Source organism: Protomyctophum parallelum (assembly GCF_964188405.1).
Source record: "Protomyctophum parallelum genome assembly, chromosome: 3".
In the NCBI taxonomy this organism is placed as follows: Eukaryota; Metazoa; Chordata; class Actinopteri; order Myctophiformes; family Myctophidae; genus Protomyctophum; species Protomyctophum parallelum.
This window is the reverse complement of record NC_139698.1, coordinates 46,412,354-46,435,188: the sequence shown is the minus strand read 5'-3', so window position 1 is coordinate 46,435,188 and position 22,835 is coordinate 46,412,354. Positions and strand designations below refer to the sequence as shown.

The 22,835-nt window shown below is 44.9% G+C and overlaps 1 protein-coding gene across 1 annotated transcript in view; it reads left to right on the top strand.

The window, feature by feature from the left end:
- ascc3 (activating signal cointegrator 1 complex subunit 3) overlaps window positions 1-22,835 on the top strand; it is a 194,462-nt gene that overhangs the window by 102,957 nt on the left and 68,670 nt on the right. Inside the window, exons 14-15 of the mRNA XM_083761688.1 lie at window positions 1,905-2,039; window positions 20,783-20,974. Of these exons, the coding sequence (XP_083617814.1) occupies window positions 1,905-2,039; window positions 20,783-20,974 (327 nt within the window). The remainder of the gene's footprint in view (window positions 1-1,904; window positions 2,040-20,782; window positions 20,975-22,835) is intronic.

Genomic DNA, 22,835 nt, shown 5'->3' with positions numbered 1-22,835 from the left:
GCCAATCCTACTCATGCAATGTTTGTAATTCTTATAAAAGAACACAGAAGCATGTCCACATCTGACGGAGGTTAGGTATGTGCACAGTCTGTTGTTTGTTGACCAGGTGGTTATTGCATTTTAGAGGCCAATCTTTCCAGTGGGAAAAAATGGCAACTTAAATAATCAAAAAAAGTCTACCAAATAACAGGATCTCCTCACTGGTCAGTAAGAATTAATTGAGGACTCTTGTAGGAGCACCTATCCAATGTCACTTTGACTATGCATGCACCAAGGCTTCAGACATCCTAAAACAAAAGAGTCAGGCTACTTTTCTGCCCTTTCCTGCAGTTTTATCTATCAAACAACCAATCCAACCATTACTCTGTCTGATATTGGTTGGCTTTTAGTATTTCTTTGTGGGTGTGAACCAGGGGGGCAGTCAGCCAGATATTTCGTGAAGCCTTATTTTAAATCGGTAGTTCATATAATGGCCTGTTGTGGCGCTGGACTGGACCCAAAAAGCCCCATAGCTCCATAGAGGCCCACTCAAGAGTCTACTCCTCCCACTCGAGTCAAAATAAAAACCAACGGAGAAGAAGGGGGGAAGTCCCGCCTCGTTGTCTGGGCAGCCAATGGCCAGCTGGACCCAAACGGAGCCAGCCAATGGCCAGCTGGTCCAAAACGGATCTAGAAAGATGGCGATTTACAGTGCATTAGAATCAGGCTTCATTTTACGTTCATAATAGACCCGGGGAACGCTTTGTCCATATTTTTTACAGTCTATGGTGTGAACACAGTGGAGGAGGAGAGCCGGGGATCAGTCGTTTGGTATTGATTGTTGCTGTTTTTCAGTATCGATTGTTTCTCAATGTCAGCCCTTTTCACGATAGTCCCAAGTAACAGCCCTCTTGACGTCTAACAAAACACCATCTGTCTCTTGTTAACAGTTTGACTGTTTTTTACGATTAACCCGCATTTTAATCAACCCCCCTTCACTGCCGAGATTGTTGTATTACCTTTAGAGCATACGCTGAATTATTTGGGCTTTTAATCCGCGAAAATCCATCAAAAAAAGCTCCCGTGGTTTGTTATGATCTGTGTGTAGCATCCACCATCTTGGTGCACGCGGAAGACGCACACAAGATTGGTTTCAATGAGGCGTTGCACCCAATGCATTTCCATTGGCCTCAATTTCCCAGAAGCCCTAGCAGCCCACAGCATGTGACGATTTCCGGTTTTGTCATCACAGCGAAGGCATCCAGTCTCATACTCCGCGACGAAGACGGATTTTCTTTTGATTCATTACATTACGGCGGATTAAACACATAAAACAAAAGGCGGGTATGTCCGATACGGCAGCGACATTAACCTGGAGTAATCCATTCAAGGCACGGAAACTGTTAATGGGGACCTTCTGCTGTTCATACACTGTGACCTGCACTACCTCTGCAATCTGGGATGCTTTTGGGGGCTTTAGGGAAAGATCCAGTTCAGTTGTTCTGTCAGATAGTATGGGAAGACACAGAGTCATGGTTCAACAACACATTGTTGGAAAATTAAACAGATATTTCTTTCTCTCTCTTTGCTTGTGCAATCTCCTTTGCAGGCAGTTTTGTTGTTCATCTTCTGAAATTTCCATATAGAAGTTTAATGACATGGAAAGAGAAAAAAACATAGATTTTCGTTCACTTGTTTTACATCTTAATCCGTAGAGCATCACATACGGGCATTAATTGCACTGTTAAATGTGACTGTAAATGTACACATTTCTATTTTTATCGCCGTCGATAAATGCTCTGTGTGTGTGTGTGTGTGTGTGTGTGTGTGTGTGTGTGTGTGTTTCTTATCCAACACCTGTACCTTGAAGCACTTGTCCTTGACTAAATAACATCGACTCACTTGTGTCCCTGTGTGTGTTTCAGGTGATGGTGTTTGTCCACGCCCGTAACGCTACAGTGAGGACCGCCATGGGCCTGATCGAGAGGGCCAAGAACCAGGGAGACATTTGCCTTTTCCAATCGGACCATGGACCAGACTATGGCCAGTGTGAGAAACAGGTATTGCATTGCACACGCTGCATTGAACACTTCCGTATAATATAAATGGTAAATGGTGCATTTTATATGGTGCCTTTATCCAAAGCACTTTGCAATGATTGTGCATTACATTCTCACACACACACACACACACACACACACACACACACACACACACACACACACACACACACACACACACACACACACACACACACACACACACACATTCCAAAGCACCAACCTGCTCACTGGGAGCAATCTGTCTTGCTCAAGGACACTGACTCTGGGGGAGCCTGGGATTAAACTGGGAACCTTCCGGTTTCAAAGTGACCCCCACTGTTGCCCTAGCCTCGGAGACCCAGACCCAAGACAATAGAAAGGCAAACGACCGAGGAAATGTGGCATAGGAGTGACAGCCAACTTCAAACAGAGTTGGTGACGTCATTGTCAGGGGTGGGTAGGGTACCGAACATTGGGACCTAGCAGGAACCGATAACGATATGCTGACTGCAGTAGTATTTTTAGTACCCTGTCGGTGTCTGTAAACGAGCAAAAACTAACAAAAGTTTTCTCATCTGTTATTGCTCTTGTAATTCCTACAATAACCCTCACATAGTGTGGCCCCTCCCGAGTTATTGCCCTCTAACGATGAGCAGAGTCAGAGCGGAGTTTCTTGCTGCGTGGCTCTCTCTCTCACACACTGTGGACGAGGCTGCAGAGGCTCAGGAGCCCCGCTGACGTTATTTACCAGCATTTATTCATGAGATTTAGAGGGGACGAAAGTGAAGGGGAGGCAAAGTAAGAAAAATTGAGGTCAGGCACCTCTTTAGAGCTGTTTCTTCCACGGGGAACAGTAAACAAAGAAGAGTGTGCGTGTGTGTGTGTGTGTGTGTGTGTGTGTGTGTGTGTGTGTGTGTGTGTGTGTGTGTGTGTGTGTGTGTGTGTGTGTGTGTGTGTGTGTGTGTGTGTGTGTGTGTGTGTGTGTGTGTGTGTGTGTGTGTGTGTGTGTGTGTGTGTGTGTGTGTGTGTGTGTGAGAGAGAGAGAAAGGGAGAGTGAGTTCGGAGAGGGCCCACCCCAATGGAAATCACCACACATCAATGGCCCGCCGAAACTTCACGGCACCGAGCACGGGGTAATTAACAACTGGTATGCGGCGCGCGCGCTCTCCACCCAAGCTGTCTCTGGATTAGCTTCCTGGAATATTAGCGCTATCGTTGGGCCATTACATAATCACGATCTTAGTTCTGCAAGGTAACTCATCTTCATTTCCCAGACTACTGTAACTATGCACTTAATACTTTGGAACTTTTAGAAGGATTATGGAAGGAAATATATGACACAAAAGTAAGAGAGCGGGAGAGAGAGAGAGAGAGAGAAAAGATGTGTGTGTGTGTGTGTGTGTGTGTGTGTGCGTGCGTGCGTGCTTGCGTGCATGCGTGCGTGCGACACAGGAGGGAAGGCAACTTTCCTGAAATCCATTTGGCAGGTAACTGGCCAAAAACAATGGATACATAAAAAGGAGGCTCCTCAAATGCAGCAAAACATGTATTCATACCGTTAAGTGGTGCACACTTCTTCCAGCACTTTAAATGGCCACTTTTGCAACCAGATGTTATTTCAATGATGTTTGGGAGACAAGAAACACTTTCCTGGGAGTTGTATGAAGCCTGCACGGGAGCCAATCAGACACATGGTAAGACGGGTCTATCCCAGAATGTTGGTGGGATTCATAATCACGTGTCACAGTAAGACAGCCCCCTCCCTCTCCACAAGGTGGAGTGAGTGCAGCAAAGCATTATGGCCATTGTAGTAATACAGCAGTGTCCATGACTTCACAGACACTTTGAAATACTTTGAAAAACACAGATTACCCACATACAAACCCCAGGAAAGTGTTTCTTGTCTCCCTTTGCATTTAAAAGTCTGATGGCATTTGGCATGAAAGAGAGTCTGTAGCGTTCCGTGCGCATCAGGGGGAGTGTGAGCCTACGGCTGAAGGTGCTCGTCCTATCCCGCAGCACCTCATTTAAGGGGTGGGAGGGATTTACCCGCATGGAGTCCAGTTTAACTCCGATCCTCCTCTCCGCGACTGACTGCAGGCTCTCCATTCGGAGGCCAACAACAGAGCTGGCCTTCTTTATAATTTTATTGAGCCTGTTGAGCTCACCGGCCTTGATGCCCCCTCCCCAGCATACCACTGCATAGAAGAGCACACCGTGTGTTACAGTGATCTGTCCCCCATTCCGTACGATCGTTGTTTTTGTCATATCTAAGTCAAATTAAGCTCTAATCAACCCCTGAATGTCACATTTTGAGCAGCTATGCACATAAATGCCAATGACAATTTGTGTCCTCACTTTCGTCTTAGATGTTTGTGTTTTACACAAACACTAAAAACTGGCCATTCATTGTCAATGGCATTCCATTTTTGTGTTAGGATGATGTTTGTATTTACACAAACCCTCAAAGCTGGACATAGGAGGGGCCTCAAAAACAGTACTCTTTTCATCAGGTTACTGAGAATGGAAACTATACATTTTGGCACAATGATTAATTGGGCTCTAGTAATCAGGCACAGCCAGCCTACCTTGTAAACACTACAACAACAGTGCATGCACTTGCGGGTGCGTGTACTGTGTGCGAGCGTGAGCGTGTGTGTGTGTGTGAGTGTAATCCCTGATGATGTCACGTGATGTCACGTGCTTCATCTCTGATGATGTCACATGATTTCACGTGCTCAATCCCTGATGATGTCACGTGATGTCACGTGCTTCATCTCTGATGATGTCACATGATTTCACGTGCTCAATCCCTGATGATGTCACGTGCCCGACACACAAACTGACGGGAACATACATTAACCACTTTAGCCATGTATACGTTTTGGCCAATGCGTCACATCGCGATGCATTGTGAGCTTGTAGATCGGCTATTTTCAAAATGTTTTATACATTTGAAAACTTGTGAAATTGGAATTTCTGCACAATGTGTACTTTTACGTTTGGTAGGCTACTTTAAGTACATTTTGATGCCAATACCTTTGTACTTTTAGTCAAGTACATTTTGGACTTTTGCTTGTAACGCAGTAATTCTACATTAATTGCCGTATTGATACTTTTTTGAGTACTTTTCCCTCCACTGCTCTGTGGTAGGCTCTGGTGTTAAATGGGGCGCGGAACAATGCAAATGTGGGCACACATGAACGCACATTTGATTTACAAACAGACGGGATTCATCATCTGATGACACCTACGATACGCAAAACTAATTAAGGCTTTACATATGATACACTTGTGTCTGTCTTTACTAAAAACACTAAAATATAGTAGAAATGCAACGTACTACAACTGCTTTGTGAACCAGACAAATCTATAGACCCACGCGTGTACTTCCAAACACTGGTTGGTACTGTATGCACGCAGGCAGACATTAGCACTGGTTGGTACTGTATGCACGCAGGCAGACATTAGCACTGGTTGGTACTGTATGCACGCAGGCAGACATTAGCACCCACATACATCATACAGACACACACGAGCAGGCGTTCTCTCCGACAGTTCGAAAATAATGTTATTTTCAAAAATAATAACCAGGCCAACGAGGTACCATTTTTAGGCTCGTCGACGTAATCTCTTCTCGTCTCCATTTCCAGTTTTGAGAAAGCATGAATAGTGATCTGATTTGTACACATATTCCATACAAACAGAGGGAAGATTAGCAGGCACATCAATCTTGGCTCGGTGCCCCCGGAGGGAATAAAAAGGAAAAGGTTACTATATTTATCACCGCGCGCCTTATGCTGTGGGAAGAGATTTAAATGTGGAGTGTAGTGCGAGTCTGACTGACCGTCCTCCGAGGCAGAACACAGCTCCACCTCTGTGTTCTCTCACTGCACACACACACCATTAATTACACATCCAAGCATATACGGTGCCAAATCCCCCAATGCTCATTTACCTATCACTATGCACGCACGCACACACACAAAACAAAGGCACTCGCATAGTGTACACGCGCACACACATGCACACGCACACACACACACACACACACACACGCGCACACACACACACACACACACACACACACACACACCAGGCGCTAATGCATGTACTGTAGGCATGCTTTAAATAGCCCTTGAACCCTAGTGTCCCTATTCGGCGCATGCCATAACAGGCAAACATTCAGCTAAGACCCTCTCTGACCTGTCCTTCTATAAACTCACAACGAAGGAAATGAGGAAGAGGACCAACTATAGACCAGTGGGCAATGAAGCCACCAGGCCTGCAGGCCCATGTCATAATGAACTAGTGGCCAGATGTCATGTTTTTTAGAGTTTAATTAGGATCCCCATTAGCTGGTGCATAGCAACAGCTACTCTCCACACGGAACATAAAAATCACACCCGTGTGAACTGAGTGGTGCAACTCCCCTCTCCCTCCCCACCTCCTCTCCTCTCTCTCTCTCTCATTAGCAGGCAACAGTGCAGCACTAATACTATCTCTCTCTCTCTCTCTCTCTCTCTCTCTCTCTCTCTCTGTTTCTGGCACAACAGCGCCCCTACTGGTACGGTAGTCATAGTCATACTGGTGCTCATGAACCAACACATACATAGGCACACATATAGGTGAACACGGACAGACATTGCCGACATTGACTAGTAACAACAACTCTTAGGGCTCTGATCTTTCTAAATACACTGTTTTGGGATTTAGCAGTGGGGAAGGGTAAAGTTGGTATTTTGGTTACCTGTCTAAATCCCTAAAACGGGCGGCGACGAAATTGGAGCCCTTAGGGTTTCGAACAGTGGTTCTCAAAAATAGCAGCTTGTGTAACTACTAATGGCTTGTGTAACTACTAGGGAGTTTATTGACCACCGAGGGGAAATCCCTCAGTGGATTAAAATATCAACTGCGGTATTGGATTGGATTCAAATGTCCTTTTCCACTGTCTACATCGGATAATGGACACTGCGTTCACCCGGGCTGCGAGATGGTAAGACGTGTAGTCTGATCAATCAGTTTTATAATTGCAATTGAATATGCAAGAGGCACGATACACCATTGTAATCAATTGCCAAAGCATATTCACACTTGCAGAAATGGCAAACACACTGAGAACCTAATTGGCTATGTTCAGCTCTAAATGCATCAGTTGGAAAAATACTACCGGTACATAGAAATCGGTTAGACTTTTTTCCTTCATAACTATCCTTACTTAAAAAACAAGTTTAACAGCCGTATTTTTCAGATTTAGCACTATTTTAATAGAGTTTGCTTGAAGAATAAGGCACTCTAATCACTCTATGCATGTTTTATCCCATACTGTATATGTGCAGTGGTGGAAAATGTACTAAAATGTTTTACTACAGTAAGTGTCAACAATGTAGAAGTCCTGTGTTACAAGTAAAAGTAAGGAATTCAAAAGTGACTTCAATCAAAGTACATAGTCATACGTGTTATGAAAATGTACTTAATTAAAGTACCGAAAGTAGAAACTACTCATAATGCAGAATGTCCCATTTCACAACTTTTCAAATGCATACAATTTATAAACATTATTTAAAAAATAGATGTAACCCACTGTGATCTTGTAGAAATGTATATTGGGCTTGGGTTAATGTATGTTTTGTAATGATAATCAAAATCTACAAAGTAACTACCGGTTAACCGGTATAGTAACTAATGTTTTCAAATAATTGTGGAGTAAAAGCAATAATATTTGCCTTTGAGATGTAATGGAGTAGAAGAAAAAGCACTGGAAATTGTAAACACTCCAGTAAAAATCTAAACCACACAACAAAACACACAAAACCACAAAATCGTACTTAAGTACAATACTTGAGTGAATGTACTTAGTTACGGTCAGTGTTGTGACTAACGCCCTTACATCGCGTTACGTTACATAACGTAACTACTATTTGCAGTAACTTGTAACCTAACGCTTTACATTTCCCATTCCATAACGGCCTTATAGTTATTGTGCGAGCATTACCCGCGTTATGGCGTTATGTCAACTTTTGTGATCAGTGAAAAGTCTCGCAGCTCCGTGACTCTGTGAGTCTATCATACAGGCGTCTCTGTGCTGTTGACTGCAGTGCAGAGAGAGAGAACGCTCTCTGTGTTGACAGTTTCGTTTGTGAGGTCATACTAGCCTCTGAGGCCACATGGCTTGATAAAAGCACGTCGCAGAAGAGGTCATTGGCTTACTGGCTGACGTAAACAGTAACAAATTTAGTCACAGACACAGAAACCCTTGTAACGCATACATAGACACTACACAGACAGAAATCGCGGGTTGAACGAAAATCATAATACAGTACCACACGCTAAAATGGCAAATGCGGATCATGACAGCGAGATCGGTTGCTTTGGGGGTTGGAAATATCGATTTTAAACAGTAGCATGTCACCAAGAGTCAACTTGACAAAATGATTGCTAGGTAGCCTATGTTGTTGAGGAAATGCTTCCCCTCTCAACGCCGGTGGAGTCTGTTCCTTGGTCAGCAAAATACCAGTGAAAGCAAGGCCAATGTGCAGAAATACATTTTCCAAATACCTGAACAGTGAATATTCTAAAATGGAAGATGAGCTCAAAAATACATTTGATGAATTAGAATATCTCTATAAAGATGCCTGTCAAAATTCCTGAACATGTTTTATTGTTCCACTACATTTCATAATGTTAAGAGGGAGTTGTCTTTTCTCTTAGGCTACTGTGCAACAGAACAAAAAACCTTCTTTTAAATCGTTTTTTTATATTATTATTTTTTAAAGTAAAGTAAAGTAGTTACTTTCATAATTTAATGTAAAGTAAAGTAACAAATTACTTTTTTAGATAAGTAACGATAACTATAATTCCTTACTTTTTAAAAGTAACTTCCCCAACACTGGTTACGGTACACCCCTGCATGCTGGTGCCCAACAGCAGACGTGAGCCTGCACCTGTGTATCGTTACAAACAGATCACAGTAGTTATAACGATGATGAATCATCAGGCTGTATGCAGACACTTGCATTCGCGCGTTAGAATAAAAACTGCCCGGTAACTGCACAGTGAAACACTTATTAGCTGTTAGAATTGACATGACTCCATTGATACTCTGTATCATTTTAGACTTTTAAACATTATTATTTATTTTTAAGAAAACTCTTAGAATGCAGAATAATGATTTAGAACGGTTGGTTGTCAAAATAAGCAGATTTACAAGCTACTGCGTGTCATTTTGTGCCATGCTGCGAGCCTGTACATCTTCTATTTTTTAACATTTTAGAAAAATCTTTTAAGTATTTTTTTTCTTTTTTTTTTCTTTTTTTAACAATTATTTTCTTCTGTCCCTAAAACAAAATATTTGAGCGGAAAAGCCAACACTAAATTGTTTTGAGGACTTACTACTGATTCATTAGTTTTTTTTATAGGGCCTCAAGTCTTAACGAGTTAGCCTGTCTGCCTGCCTGCCTGTCTGTCTGTGTGCGTGTCCGTCTGTCAGGGGACGCAGCGCGTGGGGGGGCTCATCCCACTCTAAGCCCACACAGAGATAATGCACGGCTTATTTGCGCTCCAGAAATTGCCCTGCATTAATATTTATAGGTGTTTTTTTTAATCTCCAATATGCATATGTAGTGAAATGAATCACCTCCGAGGTCATTCATATAATTTGGCATTTATTTATCCCTACTTTAAAAGTCAGAAGTGATTCCGCCGTATTTTTTTTTTCTTTTTTCGCAGTCCTAATGTTCATTAATTGGCTTTATCTCCGGGGCTGGAGTGGCTGTCAATCAAGCTTAGATATCTTAATGCATCCACTTGAATAACTTCTCATTAAATAATGGATTTTTGGCGAGTTCATGACTGTGCTCTGATGTGTGAATTATTATTTATCTTTTATTTTCTGTGTTAAAGTTCCTAATGAGTGCAGTTTAGCGTGTGGGCGATCCACAAGAGGGATGGGGGATGTGTGTTTCTGTACTTCTAGGTGTAAAGAGCACTTTGCTTTTGGTTGCCAGGTGATGATGGAAACGGGTTCACTGTAGAGTTTGGCAATATCAGTATTGTGTTGATGTGGTCCGTGATCGGGACATCCCTAGTATAATTGTCACACTTTGTCCTTGAGTGAGGGTAGTGTGTGCACAAAAGGCACGCGACACAGTTCTCAAAACCTCAAAGTGTTCAAATGAGCAGGATACTCAAAATAGGAAGCCAGAGTCCTCTTAAGCAAAACAAACTGTTTTATTCATTCACCTGTCAAAAAATGTGGCCAGGTCGGTGATTACTTATCATTCATGCTGTGCAACACATGCTTTTGTAAGCGACGCTAAGGATTGTTTTGATCGATAATAATCCGTCATGTGCGTGCGCGAGTGCACTCTTTATTTGTGCGTGCAGCCGTGCACAGTGTTTCTCCCACGTTTGGTTAAAAGTTGGCGTTCAAACTTTACAAATAAGTTTAGTATTCAATGTGTCGGGGACGCTACCATGAACTCGTATGACTGACTCACATCTTAATGACACCCTCAGACTGGCAATCACTAAATATGAACCAGATTTCAAAACGCTTGCAGATAAAGTGCAGTCACAACAGTCTCATTAAAGGTGGGCTGACCCTGAGAGTATGTCATCATATCTGTGCAAATATATATGGTCATGTTATGCCTATGTCATTTGAACATCTGCCAATGTGAATATTCATTGAAATGAGAAACAAAATATTGTGCTGTAAAAGCAATTCATGTCCTTTGCATTTTGTTTTACTTAAAAAAAAACTCAACAAAGAAGTTTATTTGTATTTTTGTCCTAATATTTTTATTTCTAATACATTTGTCTTAATATTATTTGACATTGATAATATAATTTACTATAAGTTTTTATTCTTATTTAAGCTTTAGTCTTTGTGTGGATGTGTGCACATGCATTGAGCCTGTCAGAAATAGCAAAAAAACAAGTGTTTTTTCTAACACGTTTTAGTGGTAGATCTTGGCTTACAATTGGGAATAAAAATGGGCTCCTGGGCTTGAAAAGGTTGGTTACCACTGGCGTACAGTATAACCCAGAGTATCGGCCTCGAGGCAGGCTTTCAGTTTGTTGTGTGATGAAAGCTCGACCTTTCGCAGATGGCTGGCATTCCGGTTCTTTTTGGTGTGTGTATGGATGGCACGCTGCCAAAACTCCACTGACCAGCAGAGGAGCACTCAGAAGAGAGGGGCCGTCCGTCACCCCCCCACCCACCCTAACCACTGCCAGTGGTGGAACAAAGTACTCAAATGTTTATCTTAAGTAAAAGTACCAATAATACAAATCTTTTGAAAATAGCAGATTTACAAGCTCACATATTCAAATGGCCAAAATGAATATAGGGCTGAAGTGGCTAATGTATGTTTTGTCATAATAATCAAAATCTGCAAAGTAAGTAATTCAAATAAATGCAGTGGAGTAAAAGTACAATATCTGGATCCAAAATGTAGTGGAGTAAAATGATTGGAAATGGGAAATACTCCAGTAAAGTACAAATACCTCAAAATTGTAAATAGCACAGTAGTGAGTTTCCACTGACCACATCCTGTCACTACCTCAGAGAGTACCCGTCGCGTGCCTTTCATTTGTTCAAACCGTGAGTCCATCCTCAACTCCTGCCACTCCTGTCCCTCGCATGCCTTCATCTCCCTTTTCCTCACCCTTCATCTGTTTTTTTCCTCTCCTTTCCACCTCTCTAGTTCTCCTTTATGTTTTTGTCTCCCTGCACCTCTCACATCAGACGTGTGTAAGGAGGAAGCACATCTCGGCTCGTTAGAGGAGAGAAACGCCAGGCACTTTTGCCGTGGAGGTTAAGAGACACCTAGTGGCCGTGTCACGCATTACACAAGGACCAAGCATGCCAAGCTTCACTCTCGTCCACTTTGAAACCTTCACTTGCACTTGCGGGAGGGGAGGCAAAATACTACAAAACTATTGAGAAGTAATTGCCGATATGTGTGTGTACCCTGTTCTATATTAGGAACTGTTTGTAGCAGCAGGGGAGCCAACAGTGTAGGTGCTTTGAGGTAAAAGAAGTGACAGGGTGTATCAGACCGACAGCACAGAAGCTGAGAGGCGATCACTGGGCGTGCGTGGCTGCGTGCGTGGATATCTTGCAGACTGCGCCTCTCTCTCTCCGTCTTTCAACTCCTCCTGCCGCCATGCGGCGTTTGATGTGCAGGTTGTCGTGTCACCGTCGCCTGACAGGCCGACGTGTGTGTGTGTGTGTGTGTGTGTGTGTGTGTGTGTGTTTGTGTGTGTGTGAGAGAGACAGGCAGCGTAGACTCAACTCACCATGCGATGACTGACGCCTCGGCGCGCTACAGCCTCCGGGGACTCAACAAGACTCATTAATGTCGCCACTCGCTTTCATTTGCTGTTTTTCTTTTTCTTCTTCCTTTACTTTCCTTTTTTTTGAGTGCACATCAAGCTTTTCTATTCTGTCAGATGTGTGACGATCTGTCACTGCAGTCCAGCTAACGCCTCAGCACAAAGACAGATCGTCTACAACCGGCCTTGAAAATAATTTCCACCATGGAATTAAGCACTCGGCATGGTACAACAATGCACACGCGCGCACACGCGCGCACACACATACACACGCACACACACAGACACACACACACACACACACACACACACACACACACACAGAGAGAGACACACAGATACACACAGTTTGTGCTCCGAAACAAAAACCTGCCTACTTACACAAAAACACTGTTTTTAAATCCCTATAATACTTAACCGAAAACTCTGTGTCGACAGTGCAAGCTCACAATGCATGTGACACGTTGTGATCTCGTTGTAGACTGTAGATTATTTTTGCTGTTCGGGAAAATGTGGAAACTCTTGGCCTTGTCATGGCATGCCCAAAAGTAGGAATGCCAGAGGAAACTCGTGGGGCTGTATTTTGCGTGTCTTAAGTACCAGGTCTTATTACTTAACTTAAGACCTGGAGGCGTAATCAATGCCATTTGGCTATTCTTTTTTTTTATTGATTTTTTAAGGGATAGAAAGTAGGCTGACAGGAAACGGGAGAGAGATGGGGGATGACATGCGGTAAAGGCCGTGTCGGGTCCGGGAGTCGAACCCGCGGCACACCGCGACTGGATCACCAGTCCGGTGCCCAGACCGTTACGCTACGGCCTGGGCCTCCATTTGGCTATTCTGAGTGGCCAAAGAGCATTGACCACGCCTCCAGGTCTTAAGTTAAGTATTAAGACCTGGTACTTAAGACACGCAAAATACAGCCCTTGGCCTTGTAATGGCATGCCCAAAAGTAGGAACGCCAGAGGAAACTCTTGGCCTTGTAATGGCATGCCCAAAAGTAGGAACGGTTAAAAAACACAGTCACCACCAGACGGATGTGACGACGGAGTCGGAAACGCTCCTATACAGTCATCTCTACACTACGGCATGCATGTATCATTGTACATAGTGTGGCCCATCTGCAGTTGTGTAGCCTCTGTAGACTGGGAGCGGCGGTTCTGCTGTGTTGTAGCCTGTGGGAGTGGTTTTGCTGTGTTGTAGAGTGTAGACTGTGGGAGCGGTTCTGCTGTGTTGTAGAGTGTAGACTGTGGGAGCGGTTCTGCTGTGTTGTAGAGTGTAGACTGTGGGAGCGGTTCTGCTGTGTTGTAGAGTGTAGACTGTGGGAGTGGTTCTGCTGTGTTGTAGACTGTGGGAGTGGTTCTGCTGTGTTGTAGACTGTGGGAGTGGTTCTGCTGTGTTGTAGACTGTGGGAGCGGTTCTGCTGTGTTGTAGACTGTGGGAGCGGTTCTGCTGTGTTGTAGACTGTGGGAGCGGTTCTGCTGTGTTGTAGACTGTGGGAGTGGTTCTGCTGTGTTGTAGACATAGACTGTAAAAAATATGGACAAAGCGTTCCCCGGGTCTAACATGAACGTAAAATGAAGCCTGTAATAATATGGTAATTCCTGATGTAAGTCGCCATCTTTCTAGATGCGTTTTGCCATTGGCTCGCTCCGTTTTGGACCAGCTGGCCATTGGCTGCCCAGACAACGAGGCGGGACTTCCCCCCTTCTTCTCCGTTGGTTTTTATTTTGACTCGAGTGGGAGGGGAATCCCGATCATAGACTGTAACGGTAGCCACGCCCCTCAGAACATACGCGATGTTTCTTTTTTCTTTATGGTCATTTTTTTAATTAATGGGACCATAATTTTCCAAAAAGAATATTATGACATTAGAAATGAGACTTTAAACTAGTGACTGGAAGAAGAAAGTATTCATGACCATGTTTATTAAGGTAATACAGTCTAGGTGAAGTTGGGCCAAAATACATGGGCCTCTATGGAGCTATGGGGCTTTTTGGGTCCAGTCCAGCGCCACAACAGGCCATTATATGAACTACTGATTTCAAATGAGGCTTCACGAAATATCTGGCTGACTGCCCCCCTGGTTGTAGACTGTGGGAGTGGTTCTGCTGTGTTGTAGACTGTGGGAGCGGTTCTGCTGTGTTGTAGACTGTAGGAGTGGTTCTGCTGTGTTGTAGACTGTGGGAGTGGTTCTGCTGTGTTGTAGCCTGTGGGAGTGGTTCTGCTGTGTTGTAGACTGTGGGAGTGGTTCTGCTGTGTTGTAGCCTGTGGGAGTGGTTCTGCTGTGATGTAGACTGTGGGAGTGGTTCTGCTGTGTTGTAGAGTGTAGACTGTGGCAGTGGTTCTGCTGTGTTGTAGAGTGTAGACTGTAGGAGTGGTTCTGCTGTGTTGTAGCCTGTGGGAGTGGTTCTGCTGTGTTGTAGACTGTGGGAGTGGTTCTGCTGTGTTGTAGACTGTGGGAGCGGTTCTGCTGTGTTGTAGACTGGGAGCGGTTCTGCTGTGTTGTAGACTGTGGGAGTGGTTCTGCTGTGTTGTAGACTGGGAGCGGTTCTGCTGTGTTGTAGACTGTGGGAGTGGTTCTGCTGTGTTGTAGACTGGGAGCGGTTCTGCTGTGTTGTAGACTGTGGGAGTGGTTCTGCTGTGTTGTAGACTGGGAGCGGTTCTGCTGTGTTGTAGACTGTGGGAGCGGTTCTGCTGTGTTGTAGACTGTGGGAGTGGTTCTGCTGTGTTGTAGACTGTGGGAGCGGTTCTGCTGTGTTGTAGACTGTGGGAGTGGTTCTGCTGTGTTGTAGCCTGTGGGAGTGGTTCTGCTGTGTTGTAGACTGTGGGAGCGGTTCTGCTGTGTTGTAGCCTGTGGGAGTGGTTCTGCTGTGTTGTAGACTGTGGGAGGGGTTCTGCTGTGTTGTAGACTGTGGGAGCAGTTCTGCTGTGTTGTAGACTGTGGGAGTGGTTCTGCTGTGTTGTAGACTGTGGGAGTGGTTCTGCTGTGTTGTAGACTGTGGGAGTGGTTCTGCTGTGATGTAGACTGTGGGAGCGGTTCTGCTGTGTTGTAGACTGTGGCAGTGGTTCTGCTGTGTTGTAGACTGTGGCAGTGGTTCTGCTGTGTTGTAGACTGGGAGCGGTTCTGCTGTGTTGTAGACTGTGGGAGTGGTTCTGCTGTGTTGTAGAGTGTAGACTGTGGGAGCGGTTCTGCTGTGTTGTAGACTGTGGGAGTGGTTCTGCTGTGTTGTAGACTGTGGCAGTGGTTCTGCTGTGTTGTAGACTGGGAGCGGTTCTGCTGTGTTGTAGACTGTGGGAGCGGTTCTGCTGTGTTGTAGACTGTGGGAGTGGTTCTGCTGTGTTGTAGACTGTGGGAGCAGTTCTGCTGTGTTGTAGACTGTGGCAGTGGTTCTGCTGTGTTGTAGACTGGGAGCGGTTCTGCTGTGTTGTAGACTGTGGGAGTGGTTCTGCTGTGTTGTAGACTGTGGGAGTGGTTCTGCTGTGTTGTAGACTGGGAGTGGTTCTGCTGTGTTGTAGACTGTGGGAGTGGTTCTGCTGTGTTGTAGACTGTGGGAGCGGTTCTGCTGTGTTGTAGACTGTGGGAGTGGTTCTGCTGTGTTGTAGCCTGTGGGAGCGGTTCTGCTGTGTTGTAGACTGTGGGAGCAGTTCTGCTGTGTTGTAGCCTGTGGGAGCGGTTCTGCTGTGTTGTAGACTGTGGGAGCGGTTCTGCTGTGTTGTAGACTGTGGGAGTGGTTCTGCTGTGTTGTAGACTGTGGGAGCGGTTCTGCTGTGTTGTAGCCTGTGGGAGCGGTTCTGCTGTGTTGTAGACTGTGGGAGCGGTTCTGCTGTGTTGTAGACTGTGGGAGTGGTTCTGCTGTGTTGTAGACTGTGGGAGTGGTTCTGCTGTGTTGTAGACTGTGGGAGTGGTTCTGCTGTGTTGTAGCCTGTGGGAGCGGTTCTGCTGTGTTGTAGACTGTGGGAGTGGTTCTGCTGTGTTGTAGACTGTGGGAGTGGTTCTGCTGTGTTGTAGACTGTGGGAGTGGTTCTGCTGTGTTGTAGACTGTGGGAGTGGTTCTGCTGTGTTGTAGACTGGGAGTGGTTCTGCTGTGTTGTAGACTGGGAGTGGTTCTGCTGTGCTGTAGACTGTGGGAGTGGTTCTGCTGTGTTGTAGACTGTGGGAGTGGTTCTGCTGTGTTGTAGACTGTGGGAGTGGTTCTGCTGTGTTGTAGACTGTGGGAGCGGTTCTGCTGTGTTGTAGCCTGTGGGAGCGGTTCTGCTGTGCTGCATGCCCGGTCCGTTTCCCCTCTTTAATTGCTTCATCATCAGCATGGAGGGGGAAAAAAGCGCTGACTGGAGTGGGAACTGTGGCCCACCCACCACGCACCCCCTCCAGAACAAAGGACAGCCATCAAGGGCCAGCTTTGCTTTCATCTCGTCTGCCTATACCAGAAAACACACACACACACACACACACACACACACACACACACACACACACACACACACACACACACACACACACACACACACACACACACACACACAGAGAAATGGGAGAGAGAGGGAGAGACATACTGTATATAGAGATGGAGTACAGAGAGTGGCAGAGAGTGTGTACAGGTGGCAGCTTATCCTCCCACTCGCTCATGGCCATCCAGCGTTAAAAGCCTGTCAGTGTGAGGGCCAAACATTATGACTGTCAAGGGCCACAATGAAATCAACAATTAGCTATCCTGCCGCAATTTAGCTAAGTATACACGGACACTTGATTGTGCAGAGGGAGCCCGGCGTTGGCAGCTTCTAGCAGCTATGAAACCGAGAGCCATTTATCCGCCGCTCATCATCACTGTGCCGGCGCCAGTGACATGGTGTGTGGGCTCTCTCTGTGGGCATGATTCTGTACTTTGGAATGCAAATGCTGCTACTAGGTGACCTGTTGTGCTACCCATGTCAGAGACGGAGATGTGTTACGTATTTCAGTGGCTCAACTGTGTTTAATGTTCAGGTGTTCACAAAGTTGTTTCAGAGGGAAACTTTGATATCATAGCAGTGCCCGTACCCTGGGAGGGGTTGGCAAAAATGGCCTTTCTGTGTGGAATTTGCATGTTCTCCCCGTGTCCCCTGGGGTAGGTACCCTCACAAAAAACATGCAGTACCTCCCCCTGGCCAGGGGAGAGGAACTAGTTGGAATATCGTGTTCCTTCCACCCGCTACGTCCAACCGGGGAAACTCCCCCCTATCACGTGAAAAGAAGTGGCTTGGACTCCTCATGCAGTGAAGGAGGCATGATGTCAGTCCGTTGCTCTCCTCAGGTTGGCAGAGGGAGTGTAGCGCCCAGAATTACATTAGATATCTGACAATGACACTGAGTGAAAAGAATCACACTCGTGTGAAGTGAGGGGCACTCTTATCATCATTCATCATCACAATCCGGCCAATCACTTTTGGCGTCCTCACTTTTCTGTCTCACTTTTTATCCTCACTTTTTAAGCCCTCAGCCAATCAAATCATCACTATGGGGTTGGCCTACACACAGACAGACACACAAAGCTGGGCGTAGGAGGGGTTAGCGACCCTCAAAAAATTGGTTGCAAACATTGTGGAATAAAAATGTAAAAAAAAAAATGCTGTGGCTGTGGGTTGCAACTTGAAGCCAAGGTCCAGCTCTCGTGGGTGAAAACAAAACTTTATCTTTATCTTTAACTTGTTAGCACAGAGGGGAATTGGTATGTTGATGGTATGTTAACCCAATACCCACCAGATCAGACGTATATACATTTTAAGAAAATGGCTGCAATGTGTACCAGGGATGTCTCCCAAGGTGCATTTGAGCACTTTATCTCCATAAGATTGTAAGCAAAAGCTTCTAGTCTAAACTGTCTTATGTTTAGTTACTCCTGTGATGGATGGTGAGCGTTGCAGGCACCTCGGGCCGTCTTTGTGGACAGCGCGCTCATCTGGCGGGAAGGGGGGGGGGGGGGGGGGGGGGGGGTGAGGGGGGCGAGAGGCAGGTCTTAATGTGGGCTGATTAGGAGCTTATAGGGCGCTGGCAACTCAAATAGAGCCATGGCACAGCAAACGTCAGCACTAACTCACCTTAGTCCATTAAGACCTGAGGACGCATCTGTGTCACTTTAACTTTTTAACCACTTTATTATTATTTTAATACTTTAGCTGTTGAAAAGTAGCAGATCTACAAGCTGAGTGCCACGATACGAGCGTGTACGTTGTAGATCTGCTATTTCTTGAAAAATCATGAAAATGTGTGCAAATCTCTGAATATATATATATATATATATATATATATATATATATATATATATATATATATATTATTTCACAGCAAACGTTTTAAACTCGTATCTTTGCTTCTGGGGGCGTCTCTGGAACAAAATATTTTCAGATACATAGTTACATAATAGTAATACATAATAGTTTGAGGCGAGCACCACTGACATAGAAACATAGGTTGTTCAGAAAACTGTCTAGATTTAGACGACATTTTGTAGAATCTGGTATCGGGTCTCAATGGGTTAGATTAGAAACCCGCGGCCCGGCCCGGTAACACCGACTGACACCTCCGAGCAGAGCCACATCACGGCACTGGCATTTCAATTAGCCGCCTCCTCCACCACGCGCTCCGGACAACCCCCCCCCCACCGTGAGAACATCCATCTCCTTTATTCCCATCCGGGGTTTGATCTCCCACTTTATTCCTTCTCACACCTTTTTATAGCCACCGAACATCATGATGTAAGTTTATTATGGAAGCAAGTCAACGAGTCAGAGCCCACAGCTTTGTGAGGTCTGATCCCCAGTTGATGTGGCCTGTATTAACGGGTGCCGTCCGTCACGTAGCAGTTAACGATAGCAGAATTCAGCTCTTTGGAAGGTCAAAACTGAGGTCAAACTGTTATCTAATGTTCTCATTATTTTTTTCATTTTTGTCATTCATTTTTATACCGCAATTTTTGCAACCCATTTTTTCATGCACTGTCAATTATCTAATGTAATCTCCCTCTGCCAACCTGGGGAGAGCAACGGACTGACATCATGCTTCCTTCGCTGCATGAGGAGTCCAAGCGTTTTTTTTTTTTCACCTGAAAGGGGGAGTAAGCGTTTCCCCGGTTGGATGTAGCGCGTGGAAGGAACACGTTATTCCAACCAGTTCCTTTCCCCTCCTTCAGGCGCCCTGGCTGGCCAGGGGGAGACAGTATAGAGACCAGGATTACTACATGTTTTTTATGAGGGTAACTACCCTCAACTGTCAACTTTCAGGCAGTGAAGGTACCTGGTTCAGAGACAGTTGGCTTCTTGTATTGCTGTTTGTGTTTTTTGTTTTGTTTTTTAATCTAAAATCCGCTCCCTCTTCATGTGACACAATACACAAGCACACTAACACTCACTTACACACGCACGTGTGCGCGCGCACACACACACACACACACACACACACACACACACACACACACACACACACACACACACACACACACACACACACAGCCCTCTCTCTGATGCACAAAGCCAGAGTTGAGAGATACTGGCTGTAATGGGCTTTCTGGCCTGGCCTCAGGGCTCTGACCTCTATTTGGACGCCCAGAGAGCGAGATAAAGCCTTGTGATGAGGAAGCCATTAAAGCTATAAGGCCAGGTCACAGTGCCAGCGCCAGTCAACAGCACAACACGTACGTGTGTGTGAGTGTGTGTGTGTGTTATGTTTTCCATTTTCTTTGTAAATGAATGTCCTGCTTTATCATTCCAGAGTGTCGCACAGATGTAGTGAAAGCGTGGCGATTTTGGTTCAATGTCCTGAAAAGTAACAGTCATGGTCATAGGACAGGTATCCTGTGCGTGTGTACATGCGTGCGTAAGTGCGCGTGTGTGTGTGTGTGTGTGCTGTGTTGGTAGAGGTGTTTTACTGCGTGTCGTAAAACAGAGGCAGAAGCCGTGGCGGCCGTCACACCCAGTTAACTACCAAAATTGAGCCGATAAGACATGAAAAAAACCCCACTAGTGTTATTCTTCAAGAGCAGGTATTACTTCAGTGAGACGCATCACCCCCCCCCCCCACACACACACACACACTCTGTTACTGTTGTTCCTAGAACATGATCCTCCATGGTAAGGGGTTGACACTATGGCAGGTAAATAAAACGTTGGGACATGTGGAGTTTGCTTTGGAGTTGCCCAAACTGCAAGTGCACATTTGAGTAAGGAGTATAGCTAGATAGCTATAAACACAACATGAGATTACGACACTGGTATCGGTACTTTTATCGGATTTTTCAGTGGAACCAGAAAACAACACGCCCTATAGTACTATGATACTATCCTCTGCCCTTCCCTAACGCCCTCCTCCTCCTCGTCCTCTCTCTCTCTCTCTCTCTCTCTCTCTCTCTCTCTCTAACGTCATGGTCTCCTCCTCCCCCTGTTAGATCCAGCGCTCCAGGAACAAGGAGATGAAGGAGATGTTCCCCGAGGGCTTCGGCATCCACCACGCGGGCATGCTGCGCTCGGACCGCACCCTGATGGAGAGCATGTTCTCCCGGGGCTACCTCAAGGTGCTGGTGTCCACGGCCACGCTGGCCTGGGGCGTCAACCTGCCCGCCCATGCCGTCATCATCAAGGTCCGAACCCCGCTCCTCCCCCCTCAATTTGCCTTCCGTTTGCAATGTCTTGCAAGTCAGTGGTTTGGTTCCCAAACATTGTTAGCTCAAGACCCAAAAGAGTAGTCGTTTTCCAGGTGGTCCCCAGCTATATTATGGAAAGAAAGAGCAGTCGTTTTCCAGGTGGTCCCCAGCTATATTATGTAAAGAAAGAGCAGTCGTTTTCCAGGTGGTCCCCAGCTATATTATGTAAAGAAAGAGCAGTCGTTTTCCAGGTGGTCAACCCAGCTATATTATGTAAAGAAAGAGCAGTCGTTTTCCAGGTGGTCCCCAGCTATATTATGGAAAGAAAGAGCAGTCGTTTTCCAGGTGGTCAAACCAGCTATATTATGGAAAGAAAGAGCAGTCGTTTTCCAGGTGGTCAACCCAGCTATATTATGGAAAGAAAGAGCAGTCGTTTTCCAGGTGGTCCCCAGCTATATTATGGAAAGAAAGAGCAGTCGTTTTCCAGGTGGTCAACCCAGCTATATTATGGAAAGTTGGTAACCTAAAGGACCCGTATACAGTACGTAGATCTTTAACTCTTGAGAGTGTAAAATGCAACCCTTGCAACCCTTCCCCTTCCGGGTCCATTTGGTTTCATTTTACACTCTCAATAGTTAAATTATGTTAAACATCTGCTTTATTTAATATGGAATTGTGGACCAACCTTAGTGCGAGTGTTCCGTGGCTCAAATGCCGATAGATAATGGGCCTTGATATGAAAAGGGTTGAAAACCACTGGATTAGACCTTTGCCCACAGGATCCATACTAGTGAAAATAGCAGATCAACAGTACAAGCTCAGAACGCAAACACAATATGCCACAAACATACTTTTTGAAAAGTTATGACTACCGGTATATATTTTTTATGTTTTAAATATTTTTGAAATAATAGATATAGTATAGTCAGCATATTTTTAGATATAGGAAACAAGGAGATAATTCAAATTTGTCCGTGACCCAAATATGGATCCCGACCCACTGTTTGGGAACCAGTGGCTTTACCCTAGAACATTTGATTTTGTCACAGGTATATTATTAGCCTACCCGATATTATATATTCCATAAAATAATATTTCTCATCAAAATATATTAAAGTACATCAATACATGGCAATTTGAGGTAATTAAAACCAGAAATTATACCCATAAAAAAGGGCCGGAGAACTTCTCTTTTGGTCAGCACCCATTCCTGGGACATGTAAGAATGGTCCTTAATTGCATCTTCTGTTAATTGTAGGAGTATGGGATATTTTGTTTTGTACCCTAACACCTGCCTGTAGGAGAAAAAACAGGGATGTGGGCAGGGAAACACACCTACCTACCTTCTATGATGTCACTGAGCATCATGAAGGTATCCATTAGTTAGGTAAAGTTAGCTTAAGTTGTGGCAAATCTGCAAAAGAAAAAAAAGCTTACCGCTAGCTTTCTTCACAGATGTGTTCATAAAGGTGTCTACTATCACAGAAAAATGTGTTCCAACCCAACTCCCTTGGGAAACTTTGTGACAGCTGCTGAAAGTTGGGCTACCATTATCAACCAATATAAGGCAAAACAATCCAAATTTCATTATACTTTAAGTAGCATGTCAAAATAGGGGGTTTTCAAGATTCTGAATCAGAATTTGGTCAGAATCCATTGCAAGCATTAGTTTTGCACAGAAAACACTCCTTTGCCTAAAAATGCCTATAGCCGTCATCACAAATGTGATGAGGTCGGCACATTTGGGAAAGTGGCTATTGCCGAATTTAGCCCAAGAAGTATTTTTGTGCAAAACTCATGGTTGGAATGGATTCAGCATCATGAAAAGCCCCTAGTTTGACATGCTACTTAAAGTATT